Genomic DNA, 27821 nt, shown 5'->3' on the forward strand with positions numbered 1-27821 from the left:
AGATAGACCCAAATCTCAGAACCCCTCCCCTGCTGCAGAGACTCTGAGATAGACCCAAATCTCAGAACCCCTCCCCTGAGGTAGAGGCTCTGAGATAGACCCTAGTCTCAGAACCCCTCCCCTGCAGCAGAGGCTCTGAGATAGACCCCAAGTTCAGAACCCCCACCCTGTTACAGAGGCTCTGAGATAGACCCAAATCAACACTAAATAGCAAATGGCTTACAGAGAACATATAAGTGATTTTCCATTGGTTAGGGGCATTCCCTGGAGAAAACAATTTAGCTACTAGGGAGATATGTGTGTCCTAATGTTTCTATGGTACTTGGGTTTCTGGTCTTTTTTATAAAGCAAGATAACATTTGATGAGTGACTGAGTTCAGGTACCTAACATTTGTGATGTCCCCAAACATAAAGATGCGGTTCAGATAATCACCTGGCAAAAGGTCAGGTCTTCTTGGGAGGGAAGGAGCAAAGTAGGGCATCTAGTCAAGCCTCCCCAAGCCAGCTACAAGCTTTTGCAGTGGTACCACAAACTGTCTGCATTTCTTCTTAGTTGATGTGCTTTTTCCATGGAAGAAAGCATTACCACATTTGCTAAGTGAGAGACACCTAGATCCTCCCTTCTTTTATTTCCCCATTGCCACCCTCTACCCACACAGCATCTGTAGTCTTTAAACTAGAAGCAGGAATTATCGTAAAAAGCTAACTGAGATTACAAAGAAATGCTTGTGTAGGAAACGTTCTTGGTTTCAAGGGGGAAAAATCATCTCTGAGTGGTTCTTCAGCAGCATGGAAGGAGTCCACTGCAAAAGACTCACGGCACCCTTGGGAGTGACCCCTTCCGCCACCAGCTCTCCCCCGCTGCAAAGGCTTGACAATGGGCCAGAGTAAACAACTTCAGGACGAATTGAGTTAAGACATAAAGTACACACTTAGAACTCACTCTCTTCCCCAGTTTCTGGCTTCAGTCTCCAGGCAGTCAGCTTAAAAAGAAAAACAAGATTTGCTTTAGGGCTTATTGAAATACGTCCATCCCACAAGCCCTCCGCCTTCCTGCCACTGAACAGCCACTGGAAACCACCGTCCTGCAATGGCCTCGCAGGCGCATACCAGAGTCCACGACTCCAGCGCTAGCTTTATCTCCGTCGACATGTGCTGTCAGGTTTAATAAGATAGCCAGGAAAGCCAATGTTGGCCCAGGAACAAATGAAGTGGCTTCCTCCCTCCTGGAGTGAAGCGTTGAGCCTTGATTTGGTATTCAGACATACCAAGAGGTGAGCTGCTTTCATTGATAGTGATTTTAAGCCAAGAATTGGGGTTCAGCCACCTCGCTCCATACTCCACTCTTCCCCCGACCTAGTTGCGAGAGTCTCTAGACTTATCACGGTTCCTGGGTAAAGCTAGTTCCACTGAGGAGCTTCTTGGACATGACTCTGTAGCTTCCCTTTATGGTGTCCTCACTGAAGGGAACACCTGAGGTGTCTCCTTGCAGCTGGCCTGTAACTGGTCTTCAGGGAAAGGAAATTCAGCAGTTTCTTACCAATAGATAATGTCAGCCTCGTTCGAGGATGTGGGGAGGACATTTAAGAACACATGATGAAGAAATCCGCAAAAGCGATCTGGAAGTAAGACAAAAGCATGCCAGTTGAAGACAGGATTCATTTGGAAAGCAGGCATAAAATACCCTTTGTGATTCCCAGGGGCAAGTCTGTAAGCACTCATGCGCACAATAGTTAATAATGAAGAGATAGTATATTCCAAAGTTAATGAAGCAATGATTGTTGAAAATGAAGCATGTTCTTGTCTGATGATTTTTACAGGCTCCTAAGATGTGGTAGGACTCTAAAGCCCAAAAGAGACAAAGTAAGGAAAATGCTTCCCCACCTAAGCTTTGGAACTGATTACCAAGCTTGCCCTCTTTCTTGTCAGTGCCGAGGATGAAGGCCAGGGTCTTGCACGTTCTTGAACTTCATACGTGATGATTCAGGCTCCCTCTTGTACGTCCCTGCCACTGAGCTATAGACTCAGTCCTCACTTATTTATCTAAATTGGCCTTAAGGTTCTCATCCTCCTGCCTCAGCCATATGATTAGCTAAAACTACAAGTCTGTGTCCCCAGTCCGTGTGACACATTACGTCCTTAAAGAAACAGGATAGACTGTGAAATAACAATGTTTCTCACCGAATCTGAGCAACTCCTCACAAAGAGGAGCTACAACTACATGATGTCAGAGGATGCTGCTAGACACAGGCCTTGCAAAGGTCTTGGGCAGGGAAGCCACACACGTGGGGTTCCTAGGAGGCCTGGCAAGGAGGAGGCTCTACAGGAAGGCAATGGGGTAAGAACAGTGCTGAGAAACATTCTCTGAAAATATCTGCAGGACCAGAGGTTGGCATAAGAGGCACTTCCGCTGTGCCCAGGAAAATTAAAAGAGAACAGGTTTCAGATCAGTGTAAGGAATAACTGTGTCATAGTGATGGCGATACATGACAGACTCATCCATTCCATTATTAGAAGACAGGATTACTAACTTTGCTTAGGGTAGCATGAAATCTAAGTCTACAATGATGCCCAGCACAGACCTCATGCACACCAACACACAGCTTTTTCATATCTGGGTACCACTTTTCAGTACCTTATATCTTATGGTGGTTATTCTGCTTAGACAATGATAAAATAAGAAAAACTTAGTGCCAAGAAAACTCCTGATAACATGCCCTTAGAAAATCTGTCATTGCAACCAGGGTTTTCTCTGTCCTGTATAGGAATAGGGGTGTCTAACTATATACTTCTGGCTTCCTGTTAGGCCTTCTTTTAAAGCAGTCTGGTAAAATACGGCAAGAGATCATATCCATCCTGAAGCCTGCTTTTGTAAGTGAAGTTTCCTTAGAACACATCTGATTATGCACCCATTTTATCATTGCTTGTGACTATTGTAATGCTATTCCAGCAGAACTGAGGGATGGACAGAGATTACCTAATCTGCAAAACTGCACTTTGTGTAGCCTTTTCAGAAAAAGCATACAGGGTCCTATTCTAGACCTTCATACGTGATGATTCAGGCTCCCTCTGGTAGACTTTGATGAGCACATTAGAAAGCCAGTCCCGGTTGGCAAAATCCCTCAAGTGTCCAGACACCTGGCCATTTAATAACAAATCATGACACCTAAGAACACATACTTTTAATCGATAACGTTACTCATGGTACAGCCTAAAAGCAACAGAACAGCCAGCCCATTGCAATTACTTCCCTAGCCTAAGTTCAAAATGTTCTATGAGAACTTGTCTTAGGCATCACATGAGAAAATTTATTAGTTGTTAATGATCTTTGAGTCTGTATTTTTTTTCTCTGGTGCATGAATCCTGAAAATGGGCTTTGGATTTCAGATCTCTAAGCAGCTCAGGCCTCTTCACGGGTTTCCTCTACGCCCTGCTATAGCCTCTTGCCCGTTTAAGACTGATACAAAGGCACATTAAACTTAACCAGGAGTGAGTTCAGGTTGCTCATTTTCAGGCAAGAGCTGAATAAAAACATGTGCAAACACGGCCCACAAATCCCAATCAACTTGTTTTTGGTCGTGAGCCTAGAGCCTTTATATAATCAACTTAGAAAACCACCACAAAGGGTCAGGAAAAGCCCTTCATTGAATGAAAACTCACAACAGGAGAAAACGTTCCCGGAAAAAGAGGGGACTCCTTGAGAAAGAATTTTGCAAGGCTCATAGCAGGTTTGGCCTCCTTACTGCCAAGTGACCCAGCACAGTCCCCCTGGTCAGATTTGGACCCAGTTACCTTACCTTCCTGCTGAGCCATGGTCACATCCCTGTGACTCGGGTGGGCAGTTAGTGACGGTCAGCATTAACCACGCATCCCTCAGCGGCTCGACTTCATAGCTCTTGGACAGGCCACACACCAGCAGTGAGCAGCGGGGTGGAAAGGTCAGCCTCCTCCAAGAGGGCTTGAACGGAAGGAAGCAATTCATGCTAGTGGGCCCTGATCCAGGTTTAATTCAGATTCATGTCACAGTAGGATTTAGTCAGGGTTTTCCCTGCATCGCGTGCATTGCCAGCAACTCTCCCCCCTCACCAAATTATCCCAGAGTCATGAGAGGTTACGACGTTGCCTAGGAAAATGTGGAACCAGGGCTTTAGTCCTGACATGTCACTCAAGTCTAGTGACCACTGACAAGTGCCAGTAAAAGCCTAGGTTAAAATCATTCTGTAGTCAAACATCTAGGGCCTTAGATCCCACCCCCTCTTCTCTCTCATTTTGCTTTTTAAACATTTTTTTGAGGTAGACACACCTTCCTATTTTAAGTAGCTCTGAGACCTGCCTTGTTTCTGAACTTGAGTACAGCAAGTTGTCCACTTGGCTCACGGGTGGGACCAGGTTAGCAATCTGTTTAGAGATTCTTGTCTTCCTCTTCAGAGCATCTCTGGTACAGTGGACAGTCCCAGCCCGAAAGGGACAGTGAGAAGCCAGACTTGTGTGGTGCATCTTGGATCTCAGCCACAGCTCTGTCTGCGTACATGATTTCCTCCTCAGCCGCTGTCTTCCCCCAGCCACTCTTAAAGCAGTTGGTTTCCTTCTACACCTCAACATCACTGCCCTTAACCACCCGCTGAGGTCCCAATAACCCAGCAAGTGTCTGGTCCTCAGGAGAAGAAACCTCCCTTTGACATGTTGCCCCACAAAACATTTCAAATCCTCAGAAGTCTTCCTTACTGACTCCTTTCCTGGCTCTCTTGAGGTTCTGTAAGAGCAGCATTCTGGAAGATTCCCCCAGCAAACTCGACTAGAGAGTGGCTATCGTGGAATAGCCAAAGCTGCCAAGGTTAAGAGAGAGCAGCTGCGAAGAGATTGCTTGTTTTCAGAATAATAATAAAAAAAAAATCACACCCACATACCAGTCTCCTGATGGTATCTTAGTGGTTGCTATTCTTTTTAGGATTTGGGTTGTCGTTTGGTTTTCTATTTATTTTCTGTGGTGAAGAAAATTATATACTTGTTTGTTAGATTGTTTTTTTGGTGTTCATTGTAGAATAACATACATTATGTGTGTGCATATATGTATATATATAATGTATATGTTTATTTGTTTACAGAAATGGCCTTATAGACAAGAGTTCATTAAAATCTGATTTTTGAAAAATATGAGTAAGTAAAAATAGAAAAAAAATATGTAAAGTATCTTGTGGTGAGGACCAGATATGCACAGCTCTCAAAGCCCAGAATCTCTCTGTGGAGAAACATTTGCCCAAAACTAACTTCCAATTCCATTTTCTAGATCAGAATTCTTTTATTTCCTTGCAAATTGAATACCTTGTTTAAGATTTTTCTTAAGACCTTATGATTCACATAGATAGCTCTAATCCAGAGAAGATAAGCTATATCCCCAAGTTAGAATGTGGGCAATGAGCCAGAGGAGAGGAATGCAAAGAAAAAAAAACATACAAATGGAAGCCCCCACCACCATTTTAGGGTGGGAAATTGTGGCCCTGGGTGTGGTAAGGTCACCGGATTCAACACTGGCACTTACAGCCCCTTTATCCCTTTAGTGTGACATGAAGCACTGCATTTTCATCTGCTTCCCAAGGGATGTTGGGATATTCTTTTCTGGTAACTGGAGCTTGGTGATTTCTCCTCTTCCTGCCTCATTGTGTTCAGGCAGTGGGGCTCTACCTTGTGGGACGTCCTACAACTATTTCATATCTCATGTCATTTCCTAAAAGGATTATTCGATCCTTTGAGTCATTGTTTCTGATTCATCCTGGGCAGCTGTCTCTGTAGTACTCGATTAAGCACTCTGTGGTTCAGCGAATGAATAAGAAACTGAAGAATGGACAACCTGGAGGTGTAGCTGCAGGCATTTGTAAACCTCCCCATGTGAGCGCAGGGAACCGAACTGGGGTCCTCTGGCATAGTGGCAATTGCAGCAAGTGCTCTTAACCACTGAGATCTCTGTCCACCACCTTATCACTACTCACAATTGCCCTGTGAAACAGGCAAAACTGGTCCCCTGCTACCCAGTTAGGATGCTCAGTGGCCTTAACTGGCTGGAGATGGTACATGACGATACTGGGGCAGTCTTGTTAATAGAAAGGTATCCGGTGATGTCATTGGAAACATAGTCTCTGTCCCTCATAAAACCATCCTTCCTGTAACTCAGTGAATGACAGTATGAATGAACAGAGGAAAGGACGGCCTCTCGAGTCTGGAGAGCAGACAACGGAGCAAGGTAAACTTTGCTAACTGGCTCCAGCGTTGTTCCAGGCTGCTGCCCCCCGCCCCCGTGTCATAAAGCTTCCTGGCCATATATGGCATGCGCACAAATTCTATAGGAATAGTTCCACCTGCAAGTGAACAGTCCAGTGTGAGAAACATTACTCAGCCTTCATCATCAAGGAGTGAGTCATCAGACCTGAGCAAGATATGGACGAGAATCTCTGTGAGCTGGGAGGGGACCATGCTTAGGGGAAGAGGACCTGGAAGACCTGTCTCCCTTTGCTTTTGCATTGCCTTGCTGGGAATGACACGGATGGTGAAGGCATGCCATGTCCAGGAAGAGACACCACACCCGGGTGGGAACGCTCAGCCCTCCTGACAGAAGCACTTAAGGAAGCGCAGGTGGACAGGCTAGTGCACCAAGGTCATGGCAACATTGGGTAGGGAGGTGGAAATCCAGTCCGCCACCAGCCTTTCATGCTTCCAAAATGCTTTCTGATGGCCAGTCGTCTACTGCACAGATTAAGAGAGATCACAGGTGACTGGGAGTTAGTATCAAAGGGCATCTTAAGATTTAGTAAAAGCTATTTTCCTTAAAGCCAAACTAGTCCGGTTTCAAAGTCCATTTTCATGCAATCATTTTTAGCCCCAGTCTATGGAGATTCTGTGTTCTCCACTTTGCTCACACTGGTCCTTATCAGGGCTGTGCTCTGAGCTAATCGTTTATGCCCCCTTAGCACATTCACACCCAAACTCTCCATTCCTGCGAGTGTCCTAGCTTCCCCTGGCAGCAAGAAACCAATGTAAGGGAGCCTGGATGGAGATGATACATGTTTCCAGACTTCCCCTGAGGTCTCACCTTCAAGGACCCCTCCAATTTCGGCCATCTGAGAGAGTCATGGCAGCGCTAGCGGCTTGCTTGAGCTCCTGCCTGAACTCAGAGGGAGGACCTTGACTACTGCGAGGTGTGGAGGCAATGCAGACGCTACTGTTGTTTGTGACTCCACGCTGTCAGCCTTGGTGAGCTGCCATACTCCGGGAACAGCAAGCTCTGGATAAATAGGTCAGATCCATGGAAATGGAGGAAGTCCGGGAGGCGCCCTTCAGAAGGAGTCACTGCAGAAGTATGCCTCTGTGTGAAGAAACAGCCCTAATCGTGAGTGAGTGTGCCGTCCTGAGATGAGGCAAGCAGAAGTCAGAGGAGAAAGGAACGCTTACTCACACGGGCTCCGCGAAGCTGATCACAGCGGCAGGACATTGACTACCATCTACACTTCCACATAGAGGGACTCTAAACCAGGGCCGCTTCTTCATCATGCACCGCTTGTACTCTCGATACTCAGCGGGAGTGCTTCAACCATTTCCAGTTCTAGTTTACAGACAATCAACTTTCCTTACTCTGTGAGTTGGCATTGAGGGTCTTCATTTCCCATCAGGGTCAGTAACTGGGGGAACTCTCTATGAGGGCAAGGGTTTGCCAGGTCCTCAGTAGGTCCTTAAAGAATGCATAGTTCAATCACATGACAAATTCATTTCTGATTTGCCATTCAACTTCTTGCGAATAATAGAATAGGTTGCCCTGTGGTTTAAGATTGTCAGTGAAAGAAACTGTAGAATGAAGCAGTTTGCTGGTATCAGAGAAGTCATGGAAGCAAAATTCTTACACCTGCTGGAGCCAGAGTGAGGCCTCAGTGGGGCACATAGTTTACATCTAGAGAGGGGTATGATTTGTAAAGCACTTTCTCATTTACAATCATTTTTTTAGAATTTTTTAAATTAAAATATGCACATGTGTGTGTGTCTCTGTGGAGGTTATGCACACAACTGCAGTACTAAGAAGGATGGAAAAGAACGTCAAGCTCCCTGGCGCTGAAATCCCAGACAGTTGTAAGCCTTCCCATGCTACTGCAGGCCACCAAACTAGAGTCCTCTAGAACAACAATTGCTGTTAACCACTGAGCCACCTTTCTAGCCCCCTGTTCCCAATCTGGTTACACTCACCGTTGTCCCTTTAAACAGGCAAAACTGGTCTCGCTTTACCTCGCTAGCATATTAAGAGGAGTTAACCAGCGGGGAATGATACCATGGCAGTCTTGTTAACAGAAAGGTATTTGATGATGTCATTAGAAACTTATTCTTTTGTCCCTCATAAAACTGTCCTTCCTGTAACTCGGAACTCTCACCTACCTCCCACGGAAGTAGGACAAAACGGACAAAGGCATCCTACCTCTAATGGGTGTGCGTTTTAGAAATTCTACATTTGTTTTAGAATTATTTAGAGGCTGCGGAGGAGAACCATGGGGATAGAAGTCAACTGGTTTTGATGTTGACTTTCCCTGCTCAAAATAGAGGAAATGTTATTCTCGTGTGCGTTGCTTGCTAACGTAACTGTTGTTTGGGCTTGAAGCTGTGTAAGCGTGCTGCTGCTTGCCACGGTTAGCACCACACGACTGTGATAACACGCAAAGCAAACTTTCAAGAGCGTAAGGGAACTTTTCTCTCTGAGGATTGCGTGGCCTTTCTTCCTGAGCTGCACTCTAGATGCAGCTTGTCACATCTGTTCACATGCCCACTAACTGGAAACTAGTTCCCAGTTGTCACAGAGAGGGAAACGGCTAAGAGAACCTTAGAAGGAGATCATTCGCTAAAGACAGGTCTTTAAAATCATAAGATTTTCCCCATTGCGTAAAACCTTTGGCTTGGCCTACAGTACATACCAATGCTTACATTTTCTACTTATTTCATTGCGGCTCAAGTCAAAGATTTTTTTATTGTCCTATCATTTCAACTTTCCTGAATTAGCCTGCTAACGTTGTCTTTATGGAGAAAATTTCCACTATCTTCCCTAACATCAACATTAAGACTTTACTTACATGTAAGAAAACCTGCAGTTGGGTCCTCTTTGGCTATTCCCACCTGAAGGGCCATCATCTCCAAGTAGAGAGCAGAATTCCTATCCCCATGGGATGAAATCTCTAGCAAGTCTCCAGGACTCTTTTTCACTAAACCGTTATTCATTTAACTACCATTTCATCTGCGATTTCCTTAAGCTCCTCAGTAAGACATCATGGGAATGGTTCCCTAGCTTTTAAGTTGCTGAAATGTGTTGTCTGGGCTAGGAAAATCTTGAAATGACCAGCTGGAAAAGTCTGATGGCTATCATTTTACAAATAAACCCTTTCTGCTCTGATGCCTCCCTCGTGAGACACAAAGAAATGAGAACTCTGAAAACCCATGTGCGTCGTCTGAGAATTTGGTCACATGGTCACTCATTGTTTTGGCAACAAAAAATAGAAATATAATGCCATCCTGCATGTGCACATCAGTGCTGTCAGTCCAAAGAGTGCCCGTGTGTAATTTTTCATCTCCCGGTACCCTCAGATGATGAGTACCAGGATCTCCCTGGATGCCGTTACCGTATTAAAAGTGGTATTTATGTGTAAATCTCCTCCTGTCTCTATGTTGTCATCCCAAGATTGCTTAGTTCTCATAACACCTTCTGCAGTGTAAATGCTATAGAAAACACTGCTATTTTGTTTAAAAAACAATGATGAGGAAAAAATGTACAGGCTGCGTACAGTTATAATTTTATTTCTCCCACCTTTGAATATGTGGTATATATATATATATACATATGGGTGAAAGTAGACAATAAACGCAGAAGAAATCATTTGAAGGAAGAAAAGAGGAAGAACAGAGGAAGAAAAGAAGCTTGAGAGGTATGATAGGGCACAGCTGCGAATTAGGACTGCCTCTTCTGACAGTTACTTGTGGAATCGCCATGTCCATACTAAAAAGGAGAGCAAGGTATCCAGTGCTGGGCGTGGGCAGATTGCTAAGCAAATGCTATGTGAGTTTGAGAGAAATCAAAAGTGAGTGCCTGGACCAAAGAGCCAGCAGGAAAATGGGAAGGAGTGAAAAGCCCATGGACCCAAAGAGAAACTTTTGCTCCTTGGAATTACACCAGGAAACATTCCAATGGCTTGGACCCAGGCTTTGTGTGATGTGATCTCCGCTTTAAAGTGGAATATACTGTAGGAAACAGGGCAAGGACAGAAACAGAGACAGCTTCATAGGTGATGGGGGGACATTTCCAAGAACCCCGTAACTTTGGCAACCGAGAAGAACAGTGAGCTAAAGCAAGGGTGAGTTTCTGTGGGTACTTCTGAAAGTGTGCAAGTGAACTTGGAGGACTCTGAAGAAGCTTGTCTTACGCTGCGTGTTAATCAGTGCAGTGGACAAGGAGAGCTGTATATGCAATATCAGCATAGACCTGCCAGAGCCTACCCCATAATCCCAGGACCAATTCAGTAATTTCAGTTAAGTGAAGGTTTCCTTAAGGAAACGGGCGTCAAATCAGCCCTCTGTGTCTTAAGAAAATGCACAAATAACTTCTCTTAATGTGCTTGCCCGGAATCTGTCACAGAAGCAAAGATTAATCCCCAAAATTCTGGGCTGGGGAGTGAACTCAACTTGAAGAGCAGCATTTCATGAGTTCCACTGCTACCCGAGGGCTCCATAGGCAAGACCACACCACAGTGAAAATCCTAGGAGTCCGATTGGGCCTCGTGTGAGCCACGCCCACCTGGGAAGGAAGGTTCAGCGACTCAGGTCTTCAAAGCACATAGCTTCTGGCCCTCAAACTTTAGTAAAAGCGTTTATAAATGTATGCAAAAGCTGAAGGAATTGCCTATATTAGCATCCTCACAAATACTAATAATCTTCACTGTACTCTAACCCATTTCTCTTCAGATCCATCTGGTCCATGGTCATACTGTAAAAAAGGAGGAAGCATCAGCAGACGGCTCCTTGACTCACAGCTGTACACCTGGCACAGTTTGCTGGGTTTACAGATGTTTTTGAGGAAGCCTGCAGGCACTGAGATGATCTAACTTCCACCATGATAGAAAATGTCGCTGTCAGACCCAGACACACCTATGTGCTTTGAAGACCTGAGTCGCATAACTTTTGTTCTGCCCTGGGTTTGCAGGAGGGAAGTCAAGTCCTTACATTCTTTCTGGAGCTTGAAGCACTCCTGATTGTTTAGTTTTCCCTTCGACCGTCTTTACAGGTGGGAGATAGGAACCCCAACCTGTCACCTTCACACAGTTCCTATGTGAGAGCCATCGCTTCTGCTGAATTCATTGGAGAAAATGGATGGGAGCTAGAGAGATTCCCATAGAGTTAAAGAGGATGAGACGATTGCTTCATAGTGTCTGTAAATACCTTGGGTTGATTCTGTGGTGTCTGAACATGTGCCGGTTGCTTACTGTGGCTCCACCGTGCAAGGCCAGACAGATGATGCTCTTAGAACAACCCAAAGGGAGGGAACAAAGAAGCCTATAAAACATGAATGCATATTGTAAACGTACCTGAAGAAAGTACCATCGTGTTGACATTGGCCTTATTTTTGTGCTCTGTCCCCTGGTTACTGTGACTGTCAAGGGAGCAACTTAGCCAACACCGAAGGGTCTGGCCAGTTCTAAATGTAATGTCTAAACCCAGAGGCCATATTTCTTCACTCTTAGGATAATTTTGGTTCAAAGTATATCCTTTAACAAGCTCCCTGCTTCAAAAGCTCCAAGTCTCTTTGTTTTGTTATGCTTGCCTAAACATGTCTTCCCAAAAGCCAAGTTGTAAATACCATTTTATTACTGTCCTCTCCTTCGCTTCTAAAGAGTACATTTCTGTGGCCTAACCATGGCCCCTAATTTCACATGTTTTCTCAGGTTAAGTCTATGTCTTGACACACTGTGTATTGGCAGGAGATACAAGGCAAACATATGGATACCTATGTTGGTTTGATTAACACATGTGTAAAAGACAGAAGGACATGTTGGTTTTTACTAACCTACTGCTTTATAGCACTGTCTTTTCATCTAAAAATCTCTGGGTGTTTTATATCAGAACTTTGATTTGTCCTTGGATGATTCTGAGGAGTATTTTTAATTTCTAACTGTTGACTCTTAAAATTCCATTGTTTTCATTGATTTTGCGTACACAGAATTGTGGTTAGAAAACAGTGCCTATTGAGTGTTGTGGTTTTGGAGACTCCTTGTATACACAACAAGGCAGTGCCCTTTTTATTTTCTGCGAAGTAAAAGGTTCATTGCATTGTTATTAACTCACCCTGCAATTGTGTCATACACGTGGATTTGATGGATATCTTTCTCTACAGGCACTCTTAAGTCTATCCTGTTTTAGAGACTGCTATGGTTAATCTTGATTGTCAACATGACAAGATTTAGCATCTCCATAGAAACAGACATCTGGGTACATCTCTGAACAGTTTTCTAGGTTGGGTTCTACCCTAAAGGTGGGTAGCACCACTCCATGCCTGCGGTCCTCAAACTAAGGAAAAGGAGAAAGGAAGTTGAATGCTATTCACCTCTCTCTGCTTCCTGACTGCGGATGCAATGTGACCAGCTGTCCCACACTTGGGACGCCATTCTTTTTCTGCCATAGTTAACTATCTCCCCTGGAACTGGAAGCTGAACTAGCCCCCTCCCTCCTTGTTTCTTTTGCCACAGAAACAAGATAAGTAACAAACACAAAACCTTGATAGAATGTGTGTCTCCCCCCCCACCCTGCCTTCAACTTTTAATGCCTTGTTTGCTCTGTATCCTTAATACCATATGATCACATCCATCACAGGGATGAGTTCTGTCTTACTGCGGATTACAGCTGTGTAAACTTAAGCATCTCTGACCACATCAGCGTTGCGGTGGCTTTGATCAAAGATGATTGTTAGTCACTGTGGCTCTGAAAGCTGACGAATATTGTTCTGTTGTGGTTTGCTACCTTACTCAGCATCTTCTAAGAGACCTCTTTCCCTTTTGTTCTAGTTTGTCAAGGCACAAGTAACAGACTCACCCAACTTGGCACTTTCGAAGACCACTTTCTGAGCCTGCAGAGGATGTTCAACAACTGTGAAGTGGTCCTTGGGAACTTGGAAATAACCTACGTGCAGAAGAATTATGACCTTTCCTTCTTAAAGGTGAGTGCATTGCATTTGGGTTGGCCTACACAAACACTATAGAATGAAACACAAGTAGATAGAAACCTCAGAAGAATTTGACTTGAGGCCTGGATACTTCATCTTAGGGAAGCCACAAGTCCCAGGCACTACAGGAGAGTATTATGAGAAGTTCTCTCATAACATTTGACCAGCTACAGTCAAATTCACTGTGGAAAACAAAATAGGATGGAACCCTTCTGATATTCCACAGTCCTCAGAGGTGCTAACATTGACAGCTGGACACTGCCTCCACCAGATCACATTGTTGACATGCTAGCTTTCCAAATAATAACAATCATAACCTTAAAAAGCACTGCTTTGTGCTGTGTACCTATACACTTGGTATAAATGCTTATGCCATGGCTCAACTCAAGCTACCAGAAATTTATAACTGGTTCACAAATTCCTAAATAATCCTACTGAGCCTTTAGGAGCAAACTCTGAAGGCTTCAAAACCACCTTTGCTGATACTCAGACTTCGGTTGGGTTCACTTTGACTTTATTTATTTCATGTCTCCCTCCCTTCTTCCTTCCACAAGACATCATGAGAGATTCGTTCAAAATGATTGTCTTCATTTGAGTTAAAGTGAGACTCCCAACATGTCAAATGCAAATTTTAAGGCAAGCTTCTTGAGTACAAATGCAGACATGAAAGAATAATTGCAAACCCTGCCACACCCTTCACCCAAGTGTAGTTGTCTACTGGCTTAGATTTATCTGCCACATGAATGTGTCATTGTGAAATTAAACGCGGTTCTTACATCCACTTTAATAGGCTTTTTTTCTCTCTCTCAGACCATCCAGGAGGTGGCTGGTTATGTGCTCATTGCTCTCAACACCGTGGAGAAGATCCCTCTGGAGAACCTGCAGATCATCAGGGGGAACACTTTATATGAGAACACCTATGCCTTAGCTGTCCTATCCAACTATGGGGAAAACAAAACCGGGCTTAGAGAACTGCCCATGCGGAACTTACAGGGTAAGAGATGGGACATCAAGGCAGAGAGGCAAATTTGTCGCTTCCGTTGATCCTAACTCAGAGAAGACATGTCTATCAAATACATGTACTGCGTGCTGTTTGCAAAATTCAGTGGGTAGCAGTTGTGTAGATCACAGGCAATAAGATGGAAAGAGATTTAAGCCAGGTAGAAATCAGTTCTTCCATGGATGAGGAATAATATCCAGAGATAGGAATCAATGACTGCGTTCTCTGGATCCAGCCAACCTTGGTGAGTGAGAGTTTGGGTTAGTAGGAAGTAAGCTTGGGCCAGAGGCAGAAAGGATAAGCAGCCACTCCCTCATCTTGCAGGGATTTATTCCTAGGCAAACTGGACATCTGAAACATCAGGTATCCCAAACCATACATGCCATGTTTTTTCTCTATCTGCATGCCTTTCAGAATTTAGCTCATTGGTTAGGTATAACAAAACATTGACAACAGCAATGAAAAATAGCAAAGCAATTAATGTACTACAGCAACAACTTATGAGTTTGCTCACTTGATGTTCCTCCCAGAGTGGAGCAAAAACAGTTGAACTTGGAGATAGCAAAACCACTCCTGGGACAGAGTCTAATGAACTAAAAATCCTGCCAGGGTTGAAAAGCAGGTTTCAAGGTTTATATTGTTTCATGGAAACTCAGGGTAAGTTGGGAAGAGAAGGGAAGGTTTTGAATCTGAAGAGGAAACTGGAAAAGATGGACGAGAGGTTGAGAAACAACAATTCTTCCTCATGTCACAGACTGTTTCTCAAGTCAGTAAGTCCACTTGATGCCACGGCCTTTTTTAAAAGCAGATGTTGTACAGTGTCATTTTCCAAATAAAGGCATGGCAATAAGATCACTCGCCCACAGACCTGTACCCCCTGGCTGATTCTGTCATCTCTGTGTGTCCTGCGGCTCTGATGGGGAAGTAGGGGTTGGGAAGGGGATGGGGTGAAAAGAAAGGGAACAGAGAGTGGGAACCTACCAGTGTGTGGAGCTAGGATGTGGCCACACAGCCAGCCAGACACTTCCTTCCCCAGCTCTCTGGTTCACCAGCCTATAAACCGCCTTCAGAACTGCCACCCACCACTTTAACTGCTCCCCAGCACCCACGCACGCTTCTGAATTTGTGCTAGCATTCATTTCTCCCATACACACAGTGCATGAAATGGCCTGTTTGGTACTTGAGGCATGCCTTGTTCTGCCTGTCTTGCCTCAGACATGTGAGGAAGTCTGCGGGTATGAGTCTAGCTCCTGGAGCCAGGCTGTCTGTGTTCCAGCCCCGGCTCCGTCAGTCATCAGCTAAACATCTCTGTAACTACTCCTTCATCTGTGTGTGTCTTTCTCTCTGCCTCTCAGTGACCTTATGGCAGAACTGTAGTACACACACTTGCCAATGCGCTCCCTCTGTGTTGACAAATTCAACTCTATTACCACAGTCAAAGCATGCAATGGCGACTTGAGTTCCTAGTTTGTGGTTGTTACTGCTGTTGTTGCTCTTCTGTGTATGTGTGCATGTGTGTGCATGCTCTTACCCCGGAATACCCCTATTTTTTATAATTAATGTAAAGTAATTGTACAGATCCCAGTTATTTAATATAGGACGACTGCCACAACTGAGAATTTCCTGAATTTTGAAATAAAAATAGATTTGACTTTCTCCTCATTACCTTCTAACGCTACTCAGTTAGAAGGGGGAAGCTAATTGAATCCTGCCCCCTCTCACGTAATTATTGTTGTTACCTATTATTGGTTTTTTCTGTGCTTCCTTGTCTCTTCTCCTGGTGGTCACTGTAACCTGGGTGTTTGTGCCTATCTGATGTTGCTAAGTTTGACCTCGTACCTCTGGTTCCTTTTTCTCTATCATACTGTTGTCACCTCTATTTTCCAGGCAGAGTTCCCCAACTTGGCCCTTTCTGGCCTGCCTGCCTTCCTTCTGAAGTTCTTTTATCTCCTGTCATCTGTTGAGAGAACTGTCACCTGCCCCAGATCTGCAGTTCTGCTTTGTGTCTCTGTCTGCTGGAAGCCTTCAGCACTTCCAGCTTCTCTTTCCTCTAAACTATGCTCTTGAACACGTGCAAATCTCTTCTCCTTGTCACCCAGTAGTCTCTGCAAGCTTCCCCAGAGAGCTGCTCCTTTTCCATTTCAGCACTCTGTGCAGGCAGGAGCTTCCCATTTCTGCCTGTGTGGTGGTGAGGTCTCTTTGGTATCTATATCTGGGTTTCCCATGTTTATGCTTTTTTTTACTTTTAATTATAGGCATATGAGTGGGGGTGTGGTGTGCATATAGGTATGGGTGCTCATGGAAGCCAGAAACATTGAATCCCCTGGTGCTAGAGTTACAAGCACTATGGGTGCTAGGAACCAAACCCAGGTCCCCTAGAAGGGCAGTGTATGCTGTCTCTCTAGACATTTTTCCATATTTGAATGATAATCTTTAGATCTTTATCAATGTAGCCAGAAGCTGCTCACTTGTTCCCAGCTGCCTAGACCCAAAATAATCATACAGAAACTATATTATATGCAATACTGTTTGGCCAATAGCTTAAGTGTATTTCTAGCTAGCTCTTATATCCTAAATTAACCCATTTCTATTTATCTGTGTATCACCACATGGCTGTGGCTTACTGGCAAGGTTCTGGTGCGTCTGTCTCCTGCAAGCAATTACATGGCTTTTCCCTTTGACTCTGCCTTCTTTCTCCTTATATCTCTTGCAGCCTGGATTTACTTTGTTAAGCCATTGACCGAAAGCAGCTTCTTTATTAACCAATGACAATAAAACATATTCACAGCATACTTTACCTCCCACATCACCTCCCCTCTTATATCTAAATAAAAAGGAAGTTGCTTACAATGGATATATTATATCCTTTTGGAGTCTTTGATAGAGTTAAAGAATAGATAGTTATAATAAAAAAAAGAAATGTTCAACGTCCAAAAAAAAAAGAATAGATAGTTACAGTTTTCCTTAGTTGTAATAAAAATAAAGTAGATATAAATATTGTAACTGTAATTCTTGCTTGATACCTGCTTTGTTATATGTAATTTTACTATGTTAAAGTTAAAACCTTCCTTTTTATTTAAACAGAAAAGGGGAAATGGTGTGGGAAGTTCTTCTGTATATGTATTGTCTTTATTAGTTAATAAAGAAACTGCTTTTGGCCAATGGCTTAAGAGAATATAGCCAGGCAGGAAGAGACATATAGAGAGAGTAGGTTGAATCAGGGAGAAGCCATGTAGCCACCACAGGAGACAAATGCCTCTGCTGGAGCCTGCCAAAACTTTATCAGTAGGCCATGACCTTGTGGTGATGCACAGATTAATGGAGATGCATTAGTTTAGGATATAAGAGCGAGCTACAAATATACTTAAGCTATTGGCCAAGCAGTATTGCAAAAAAAATATAGCTTCTAAGTGATTATTTTGGGTCTAAGCAGCCAGGAAACAAATGAGTGGCCTTCCTTCAACAGATGAGGATCACTGGAGGTGACACCTACACATCAGCTAGCCCACTTCTCAGTCTTGTCTCCTTTGGAGACATTTCATTTTGTGCATTTCATTTCTCTGGAAGAAGCCTGCACGTCAAATTTACCTTTGCAGACCAGAGCATCTGTGGATTTTTGTATGCATAAATCATTTCGTCCACGGTCATGTCTAATGTTGCTAAGGTAGCCCTCTTTTATTTTTTTGTAAAAGTTTGACTTTTGATCAACCCTGACTTTGTAAAAGTCCTCTCATTTCTTCTTTCCAAAAAACTCTGTGTCCTTATATGACCTTGCACCACTGGTGTTTAATTGAGTCATCTTCATACATAAAATTCTTATTTCATATCACTCTCACACTCTGTCCTTCTTCAGCGGAAATCCTCTAGTGGCACCTAAGAGTATGCCTGGTGACAGTCGCCTGGTGACAGTCCTGGTCTTCAGAGTCCAAATACCTAGGATTTCCCCCTTGTCCTACATCTCCGACTTCACCTCTACATCATCCAATCATCCTAGTCTGTCTGATATCATCCCAGATCTACAAGTCACTGCACACATGGCCTTTCTGCTGTGCACACTGAATGCACTTTCTCTTCCTGCTACCGCATCTCTAAAATTCACAACCCAATCCTTAAAAACTCGTAAGTTTTCCCTTCATTATCATGAAGTGTATCTTCATATATCTCTAGCAGGTCTTCTATGGGGCCGACCTTGGGGACTTTGGATTTGCCCACGGGCAGCATTAAGCAGAATATTAGAAATGTAAAGAAATGAGTGCATGCATTTTGTGAGTTAATAGGAATCAAAGAGTTTGGTTACTGTGGTTCCATTTATTCAGAAATCCTGACTGGCGCTGTGCGATTCAGCAACAACCCCGTCCTCTGCTACGTGGATACCATCCAGTGGAGGGACATCGTGCAGGATATCTTTCTGAGCAACATGTCAATGGAATCACAAAACCAACCGAGAAGCTGTAAGTGCCTCATTCACCTTCCATTAGCTTCAGATCCTCTGAGGAGTTGAAGTGGGCAGTGTTGGGGTGGGAAAGAGGATGTTAACTTTAGATCAAATTAATCAACATACAACAAAAAAAGAAGTAAACAAATGATCTTAGAGTTTTATTCAAGACAGTAATGTAAGAAAATTTTTTTCATTGTACAAGGCAACACCCATCTCTTCAAGGGTGGAGGAGCATGTGTGAGATTACTGAGCAGAGAACCTTTCTCCCGGATACAGGTTGCAGGGGTAGTCACGGTCCAGGGCCTCTCCCCTTCTGCCTCATGGGCATGGCCCAGTCACGTGTACATCTGTCCGGTTCCTGATTCTCACAGTGGTACTCAGGTCGTCCTGATCCTGTGGGCTCTGCTCATCAGCTCATCAGTGTAAACACTCTGACACAGAACCACGGAGAGAAGATTTGTCCGTGCTTTCCTGAATGTTCTCAGCTCACCAATGCCCCCACTCCTTCAGCAGCCCCCTGCAACTGAGGGCCTTGCAGAGAACCAGAACTAAGCTTGGGGACTCAACCTGTGACCCTCTCTAGCACTGGATAGGAAACTTTGATATAGGGTGTTTTCACGTTCCAAGCTCCACCAAGACTGTTCTTCCTAATAGTACTGATCTTTTCACAGTACGAGATAAGGCATGGACCCACTTCTTACTCTCCTGTTCCTGCAACTGAGCTTCATACGAGCTTGGTTTAGACCTCCAGTGGAGCCTACATGAATCCTAAAAAACATCAACTAAAAGTCTTGTAGCTTTTTTTTTCTCAGGTCCTTTATTTTTTATTGATGCCTTGATTAAAAGAGTTGGGGTGAAAAACTTAGGAAATCTGTGATATTAGTCATTATGTGTCCAAAATTTTGTGCAGCCACAACCACCATCCATGGTCACCTTGTGGCATCATAAGTGAAAGAGAGAAAGGGTCCAGATCCTTTTGTCCCCTCAAAGACACTGCCTTTGATGACTGGGCTTCCAATACTTCCACCTCTGTTTTAATATAATGTTTTGAAGTTATTATTTGACGATGACATACATGTATACAATGAATTGTGATCCTCCCAACTCCTCTGCTTCCGTGCCTCCCTCCCACTTTCATTTCTTTTTTAATAACCCACTGACTACAATTAGTACCGCATGTATGTGCATGGGTATGGGGCATCCACTGGAGCATGCTTCCACGGACCAGGGGCCACGCCCTTGAAAAATGGCTCTCCCTCCTCCAGCAGCCAGGAGTAGGTTCTCGTGGTCCCTTCCCCCACCCATGCTGGAATGCTGATTGGCTTGGTCTTCTGCAGGCCTTGGACAGGCAGCCACAGTTGTTGTGAGGTCACAAGTACAACCGCCCTGTTGTGTCCAGAAGATGCTGTTCCATAGTAGTCCCTCCTGAACCTCATAGAATCTTTCTCCCCTCTTTTTTGTGATGTGCCTAGAGCCGTAGGAGTGAGGGCTGTGATCCAGATGTCCTGTGTACGGTTGAGCACTCCACAGACACTGAGTCTTTGTGGTAATCATCATTTACTACACAAAGAAGTCTCTCTGATGAGGACTGGGCACTAATCATGGCAGAGAGCTAAGTATTTTGAAGGCAGTGTGATGCTATGTTCCTTTAGCAGAATAATAGTAGCGAATTCTTTCCTAAGGCTTAGAAGCTCCAAGCCATAAGTTTTCGGCCAGATTTATAGCAGCAGGCATGTGTTTCCTCCTGTGGGGTTGATCTTAAGTCCAACTGGAGAATGCTTAGTTTACTCCCTCATAACGTTCAGGCCACTATTGTACCTATGGGCACATCTTGCCAGGGTAGTCATTAGTTCAATCTCTTAAAGTTGCTATCACCACTCTGTGATCTAAAGCCTTTAACATACGAGCCTTTAGGGGTCATTATGTACCCAAACTGTAGCACGAGTCATGAGAATAAGCCTAAATGAATCAAAATTGCATAAACAAGAGACATTTTAGTAAGAATGCCTTCAATAAATTGTTCTGTAATGACAATGATTAAGGGACAAACGGCATGCTGGAGTTTTTAAAAATCAAGTAAGTACGTTAAAATTATACCTATTAAAAGAGAAGAGATCTGTCTCTTGTGTCTCCTACCTTCCACTCTTTTCCATTGACCAGTGCTTCTCAGACTCACAATCCTTTGGAGAAGTCTGTATTTCATCTGTAACAAGAACGAAATCAGTATTACGAGGTAATTTTAACTGTTATGTAGGTGAGGAGTCTGGACTCAGAAGAGCTGCCCACTGTGACCAACGTATATTATTGTTGATAAGGTTTAGAACTTAAGGTTACATGAGTGGACTTACATGAAAGAAAATGAATACATTCATCAGCTACTTCATACCTCAATATAAATTTTAAATATGTACTAAGTATATGTAATAAATATGAATATATATTTAAATCCTAGAAGGGAACATGAGGGTGAATATTTACAATGACAAGTTGAGAAACCAAACTCAGACACAGTCAAATAAGATTCCCTGTGAAATAAAGTTATATTATATGATAACTGCTTGTCCCCAAAGAGGGCATTAGAACTAAATAGAATGGTTTTTAAAAGCCCAGTGGAAACATTAAGTACCCAGAACCACAGAAAGTAAAAGCAAGAAAACTAAATCCAATCCACACCTCAGGACTTTCCAACAAACATGCTGCCTCACGCTTTGATCTTCGTGTTTCTCGGTGGGATTAATTGCAGAATGGAATTCAAGAGATTAGAAACCTTTGTGGCTGCAATTTAATATTGACCAAATACAAAAAATACAGAAATGGTTGAGTTACAAAGATTTCCAGACAATAACAGGCCGGCTATTAGCTAAAGTTTTAGGTAATTGGCCAAATGATTCACAGAATAAGAATGTTCCCTTCCTGTGGAATGTTCTACACGACTCCGTGGCTTGGAGGAGAAGGGTGCTGATTTGCCAGCCCTGATTTCACGTCCCTAAACCCAACGGTGATCGCCCACCACTCAGTCGAGATTGGATGTAGAAGGGGAGTGCATAGACATGAATATTGGCACCTCCTGGACCCTGTAGATTTGTCATCTTTGTGATTGTGACAAGTCAGAAGTATTCTCTCAGTTTCCACAGCTCAACTGCCAACAAAACCAGTCCACGGGTTTTCCTTTCTTGAACGAGTCTTTTAGCTGAACAGAAAAATCATCCAAGCCAAGTATGAGTGCAAAGTTTCCAAACTGCTCCTTGTTTCTAGAACATCGTCTGGGACCTTGGGGTCCCATCATTGCTTCCATGTCATTTGTTCACTTTTATCAAAATGCACATTTAACTACTAGATTTTTCTTTCAGGCCAAAAATGCAATCCGGGCTGTCCAAATGGAAGTTGCTGGGGAGGAGGAGAAGAGAACTGCCAGAAATGTAAGTCGGCACAGGGTCAGGGTCTGAGAAACACGCCGCTGTGCGCAGAGTACACACAGTGTGTGGCCATCCTCTCCTGCTCTTTGGTAACTGGACAAGCACAGAAGCTTGGCAAAGAAAGCATTGTTAACTGTTCCATGAATGGCGGTCTTACCAACTTCACTGCACACAGCTATCTAAGGCTAACCATTCGGGATACTTCAGCCTGTCATAAAATGCCTACAAGTCAGCTACCCAAGTACCCGAGGCATGCAGGATGCTCTGCTCTCAGCTCCCACTTCCCCCTTTCCTAGCACAAACAAATCTCAAAGTTTGCCAGTGTTTCTCCAGTGATCTTTCTTTTTTTCAGTGACCAAAATCATCTGTGCCCAGCAATGTTCCCGGCGTTGTCGTGGCAGGTCCCCCAGTGACTGCTGCCACAACCAGTGTGCCGCTGGGTGTACGGGGCCCAGAGAGAGTGACTGTCTGGTAAGACTCTAGGCGTTGGGGAGCTGGGCTGGGGAGCTTTGCACTTGTTCCCCACTGACTGTGACAGGAGCATTCCAGTAGGGCACGTTGTCAATAAGTGTTGTCCTGGCCAACAACAGCGTCATTGTAACAAATGGAGAGAGCTGTTTCTTTAAGAGCCCCTGACATGTGTCCCACAGACCTTTGGGCAGTATAGCCTTGGAATCATCTGCTTTGCCCCTCCATATTCCGATGCTTCTTGGGCTGCTCCCCTACTCCACACCATCACACGGTGTCTTTTTTCCCCCCTTCCACAACCAAAGCTCTGGCAAAAGCTCTAGTGTGAAGTTTGGCAGGTGCCAGGGCTGGTGAATGTGATTCCTGGGGTTGGTATAAAACCAAGCAAGGCCCTGTCAGGCTCCGGAAGAGGAAGTCCACCCTAAGCTACACTCTAGACTATTCTACGGCTTCTGGAAATGGAAGATTCTTAAATCCCAGAAACCAGAGCTGGGCCTGGGCATTTTTTTTTCACTTGGGCAGTCTGGGCTGGATCTAATGAGAAGCCCAGGGGGGAAGACTCCACATGGGGTTCTTAGTAAGAGCCAAAACCTTGAGTCTGGTCCTTTCCACATGAAACCTTTCTGCTAAGATTCCTGCACTTTGAAAGTTCCAAAATGTTTTCTAAAATGCCCTTCATAAGAGAAACTCAACGTAAACTGGATTTAAAAATAATATCACGCCATTCTTGCCGTGTCATGTTTCTTTATTTTTCATCAACTGTAATCAATAGAGATATATTATTTTTTCCAACCACAAACCCTAAGTTATAGCTACTGGGACAGTCAGTATACTTAAAAATAATACTTATTACTTGTAAGAGGAAGATGTTTCTGACTACCATGGAAAGGCTTACTAGATTCTCCCCCCTCTAACTGATCACCTAAGCACTGAGAGCTGCCACTGGCCTGCCTGACTTCAGGCTGCCTGGCCTTGGGCTTCTTTCATTTGGATGGCACGTCCTTGACCAGCCATGTTGTCCCTCCTGTGACAGGTCTGCCACAGGTTCCGAGACGAAGCCACATGCAAAGACACCTGCCCACCGCTGATGCTGTACAACCCCACCACCTACCAGATGGATGTCAACCCGGAAGGGAAGTACAGCTTTGGAGCCACCTGTGTGAAGAAATGCCCCCGTGAGTTGCTCACCTTTGACTCACCCATCCTCCGTGACCTCTTTTGTCTTATGCTGGACTCTTAGGCAGTTTGGGGCCTGCTGTGCCTGCCTTGTTGTGTAGGTTAGCATATGCCTATGCCCAGCTAGATACAAAGGGGAGCAGCCAGCTCAGTGCTGAGGGGCAGAGGCAGAGGCAACCTGTGGCAGGCAGGGCTCCTCTCCTCCAAGGGTGGCTTCACCTGTGCTGGTCCTCATGTTGTTAGCGAACAGACTTTGTTAACAAAAGACACCTGTTGTTTTACGCCAAGTCTGAGGGCCAGCTATATAACATGGGGGTGTCCTGGAACTGACAACCACAAAATCACCACCTTCTGGGACCATCATTGTTTGGCTCTCTACTATGCTGGCATTTAACAGACCTAAATTAGAAAACGCAGCAGATCTGCCTTCTTGAGTACAAAAGGCTATGGCTAAGGTTGGGGTCTTGAGGGACTGCAGTTTCAGTTTTGCTTTGATTTCCTCATTTGGGTTCAGGCTTTGTTTATGTATGATTGTACTCTGCTGGAACCTATAGGGAAATGGCAAAACAGATCACTCCCAAACAGAGAAGTGAAGCAATCTTTAAAGAACCTCAAGAGCCAATCTTGACTTCTAGAAAGGAGATTGAGAGCTCCCCCAAAAAATGTAAAAGAGAAACTAAGAGGGTAAGATTTTGCCCTACCTAGATTTAGGTGATGAAAGTCTATTTAGAAAAAAAGGAGAGAGGAAAAAGAAGAAAAAGAAGAAGAAGAAGAAGAAGAAGAAGAAGAAGAAGAAGAAGAAGAAGAAGAAGAAGAAGAAGAAGAAGAAGAAGAAATAGAATAATAAGCCACTGTAAAGTAAAAGAAAACTAAGATGAAGGAAAACCTGCCCAGTCATGCCACAGATGGACTCAGTGTGAAGACTTAGTTAACAGGGCTTTAAAACCCACAGAAAACACTCAAAACCTTAAACAATAAGAGCGTATGACTCACAGACTACCAATGCCCATACTTTGGGGGATCTATTTAGGAAACTCAAAATGGAGGCAAAGAGTCTCTAGTGCACACTATAATCATAAATATTAAATGAGATAGACCACAGAAAGGCGAGGGAAAGGGGAGAGACAGATTGGGGTGCCTGTCTGTAAAGGACTACAGACAGGTGAGGGAAGGGGAGAAAGAGATTGGGGTGCCTGTCTGGGAAGCAGCACAAGCTGGTACCCTCACTGCTCCCCCAAGGACCACATGGCAGGAGGGGAAGAGCAAAGCTGGTGTCAAACACAGAACAAACTGCAGTCACCTCAATGGGACATGGGCTGTTTGAGACGCATTAATGGGTGTCACGTACAATTTCAAGGTTTGCGTGAAAGTTCCAAACACATACCTGACAAAGGAGGCTGATGTTCACAGACAGGCTTCTGGTCAGTGAGCATGCACAGTGCTGTTCCCTCCTTCTCCCCTTGATGCCTGTGATCAAATGTCTGTGTTTCCCCACATTACCGTCAGAAAGTCATTAAACTCAAACTTGATTCTCTTTCGAGTTGAAACCTGTCAACCTCTCTCCTTGACGTAAAGTCAGTCAATCAGAGACCTTTCCGGTGGCCCATGAAGAGCAGGGCATGAGGATGTTTGCGGAAGGTTAGGCGCACCTGCCATGGCCTTCAACACCTGCTTTTCATCGTCCCTTCCTCAGGAAACTACGTGGTGACAGATCACGGCTCGTGTGTCCGGGCCTGCGGTCCTGACTACTATGAAGTGGAGGAAGATGGTGCTCGCAAGTGTAAAAAGTGTGACGGGCCCTGTCGCAAAGGTAGGGCATCTACGGGTGTAGATAACCCTTTTCTGTGACCTTTGTGCTGGACTCTTACATCCACCTCCAAACAAACACACCTTACTCTGTTAATTAAAAAAGAAAATGCACATCTTTGTCTGTAAAGTAGAAGACAAACTAGCAAAGCCAAGTTACCAAGGTTCAGGGAGGGGGGGGGGGGCGTTCTCTTGAACCAGGCACAGTGGTGCCACCTACAGCCCAGGTAGGTGAACTGTCCTGTACAGAAAAAACGGGGAACCAATGAGTAGCTAGATTCAGTTGAAGTCGAAAACAACAGGGAGACTTCAAAGCCAACCAAGGTCTGTGACAAGGGCAACCCCAAGCCCCCATCCCGGTGCTTGGAACACCAAAGCTTGCCAGGGCCCCGACACCTGGAGGGTCCCCTCAGAGCAGGATGAGTTAACAATGACTGGCACAGGGGTTCGTGCTTCTGCCTGTGCTGGTGCAGCCTTCTTAGTTCAGCAAAGGTAAATGGAATAAATCTCTCTCTTAACAGTTTGTAATGGCATAGGCATTGGCGAATTTAAAGACACACTCTCCATAAATGCGACTAACATCAAACACTTCAAATACTGCACTGCCATCAGCGGGGACCTTCATATCCTGCCAGTGGCCTTTAAGGGGTAAGTAACAGCTGAGTGACTTGGAGAGAGAGCAGCCAAATCTACTTCTTTGAAGCCATGGGAAATGACCAATAATCATGTTGCTGTCTGTTTCAGGGATTCCTTCACACGGACCCCTCCTCTAGACCCACAGGAACTAGATATTCTAAAAACCGTAAAGGAAATAACAGGTTCGTGCCGGTGTATCTGGGAGCATACACAGCAGATTAAATTTTACAGAAACCACCAGACATTCCCCCTTCTTCTCTGGCATAGCAATGTGGTGTCTGAAGCTCTACCATTAGGATTAATTCTTAGAGAGCTTGTAAAATTGGTTTCCCTTTGTGCACGTTGGAAGCACTTTAAGCCAAGGCTGAAGCGAGTCACATGTAACAGTTCTTCCCAGGTCAGACAGGCCTTCATCCTCACAGACCTCAAGTCCCGGGGAGAAAAAGAAGGGGAGATGCGGGTTCTCGGGTTTCAGGGTTCCTGAAGTAGATTTCAACTGATTGCCCACCGGGGAGTCTTGGATTCATGACTGCCACCTGCACTTCGTTTTCTTCATCTTTAAAAAGGGATAATTAGATCTGAGAAACAAGACTGATGTGGGGATCCGAGTTAAATGAAGAAAGCATTTAAAATGAGACTAAGTAAGCAGCTACTTGAAGACAGAGAAGGAACCAAGTGTGGAATCTGATAGCCTTGAAGGATATCAGAGCCAGGGCACATCTTCAGCCTGTAGGGTGGAAACCGGCCTGGGGGTTGAGAGAGGTGCACTCAGAGATTCAAAGTTCCATGGAGGAGGCAGGACTTCAATTTTTTTTTTAAAGATCACCGGGACATGTGTCAGTATGTACACTGTCATCCTTAGTGGTGAGGACCAGAGAATCCACTGCCACTGTCCATACACCATGAATCCTAGAACATGCTTCCTACAAAACAAAGAACTTTCCAGCATCGTGTGTCTAAGCCTTTCTTCCTCCCCTCTAGGGTTTTTGCTGATTCAGGCTTGGCCTGAAAACTGGACGGACCTCCATGCTTTTGAGAACCTAGAAATCATACGTGGCAGAACAAAGCAACAGTAAGTCAGCAGTAACCAAAGCCTGGGAGATTATCTCTGCTTTTTATTTTGAAATTGGCCGTAAAGGGGAGGTACAGAAACAGGACAAAGGTGAACTTCCACTCAGCTTCCCCTAATGTGAGCAACTTACATGAGCCGATGTATGGATTAAGATAAAGATGTTGACTCTGCACAGCGCTGTGCCCTCGACCGTGTACTTTATTGAGTTCACCAGATTTTCCGTGAATGCATGTGTCCTTTCTCTGTCCTCTCAAGAATCCCACATTGCACGGACTTCTAACGTCTTCTTAGTCCCCCCCAAATGTCCTTAGCTCCTATGGCTTTGACTGTTTTTATTGTCTTGACACTCTGGGAAAATATGAGCAGGTGTTTTACAGAATGTCCTTATTTCTGTTTGGCTGATCTTTGATAGTGTTGAAGTTGAAGGTATTTAACATATTGCACAAGGGGACCCAAGTGAGGTTTTAACACTAAATGGTTTGGGGATCTATAATGTCCTCTCTTCCAGACACAACAATGAAATGTGTGCACAGAGAGAAAAAGATACAGAGAGAGAGAGAGAGAGAGAGAGAGAGAGAGAG

At 44.4% G+C, this 27821-nt stretch overlaps 1 protein-coding gene across 3 annotated transcripts in view; it reads left to right on the plus strand.

The window, feature by feature from the left end:
- Nucleotides 1–27821, plus strand: part of Egfr (epidermal growth factor receptor) — a 176294-nt gene that overhangs the window by 103447 nt on the left and 45026 nt on the right. For all 3 annotated transcript variants that reach the window (XM_013353507.2, XM_026788907.1, XM_026788908.1), the window contains exons 2-11: nucleotides 13071–13222; nucleotides 14039–14222; nucleotides 18545–18679; nucleotides 22017–22085; nucleotides 22435–22553; nucleotides 23584–23725; nucleotides 25420–25536; nucleotides 26054–26180; nucleotides 26277–26350; nucleotides 27150–27240. In XM_013353507.2, the coding sequence (XP_013208961.1) occupies nucleotides 13071–13222; nucleotides 14039–14222; nucleotides 18545–18679; nucleotides 22017–22085; nucleotides 22435–22553; nucleotides 23584–23725; nucleotides 25420–25536; nucleotides 26054–26180; nucleotides 26277–26350; nucleotides 27150–27240 (1210 nt within the window). The remainder of the gene's footprint in view (nucleotides 1–13070; nucleotides 13223–14038; nucleotides 14223–18544; nucleotides 18680–22016; nucleotides 22086–22434; nucleotides 22554–23583; nucleotides 23726–25419; nucleotides 25537–26053; nucleotides 26181–26276; nucleotides 26351–27149; nucleotides 27241–27821) is intronic.

This window comes from Microtus ochrogaster, unplaced genomic scaffold, assembly GCF_000317375.1.
Source record: "Microtus ochrogaster isolate Prairie Vole_2 unplaced genomic scaffold, MicOch1.0 UNK9, whole genome shotgun sequence".
In the NCBI taxonomy this organism is placed as follows: domain Eukaryota; kingdom Metazoa; phylum Chordata; class Mammalia; order Rodentia; family Cricetidae; genus Microtus; species Microtus ochrogaster.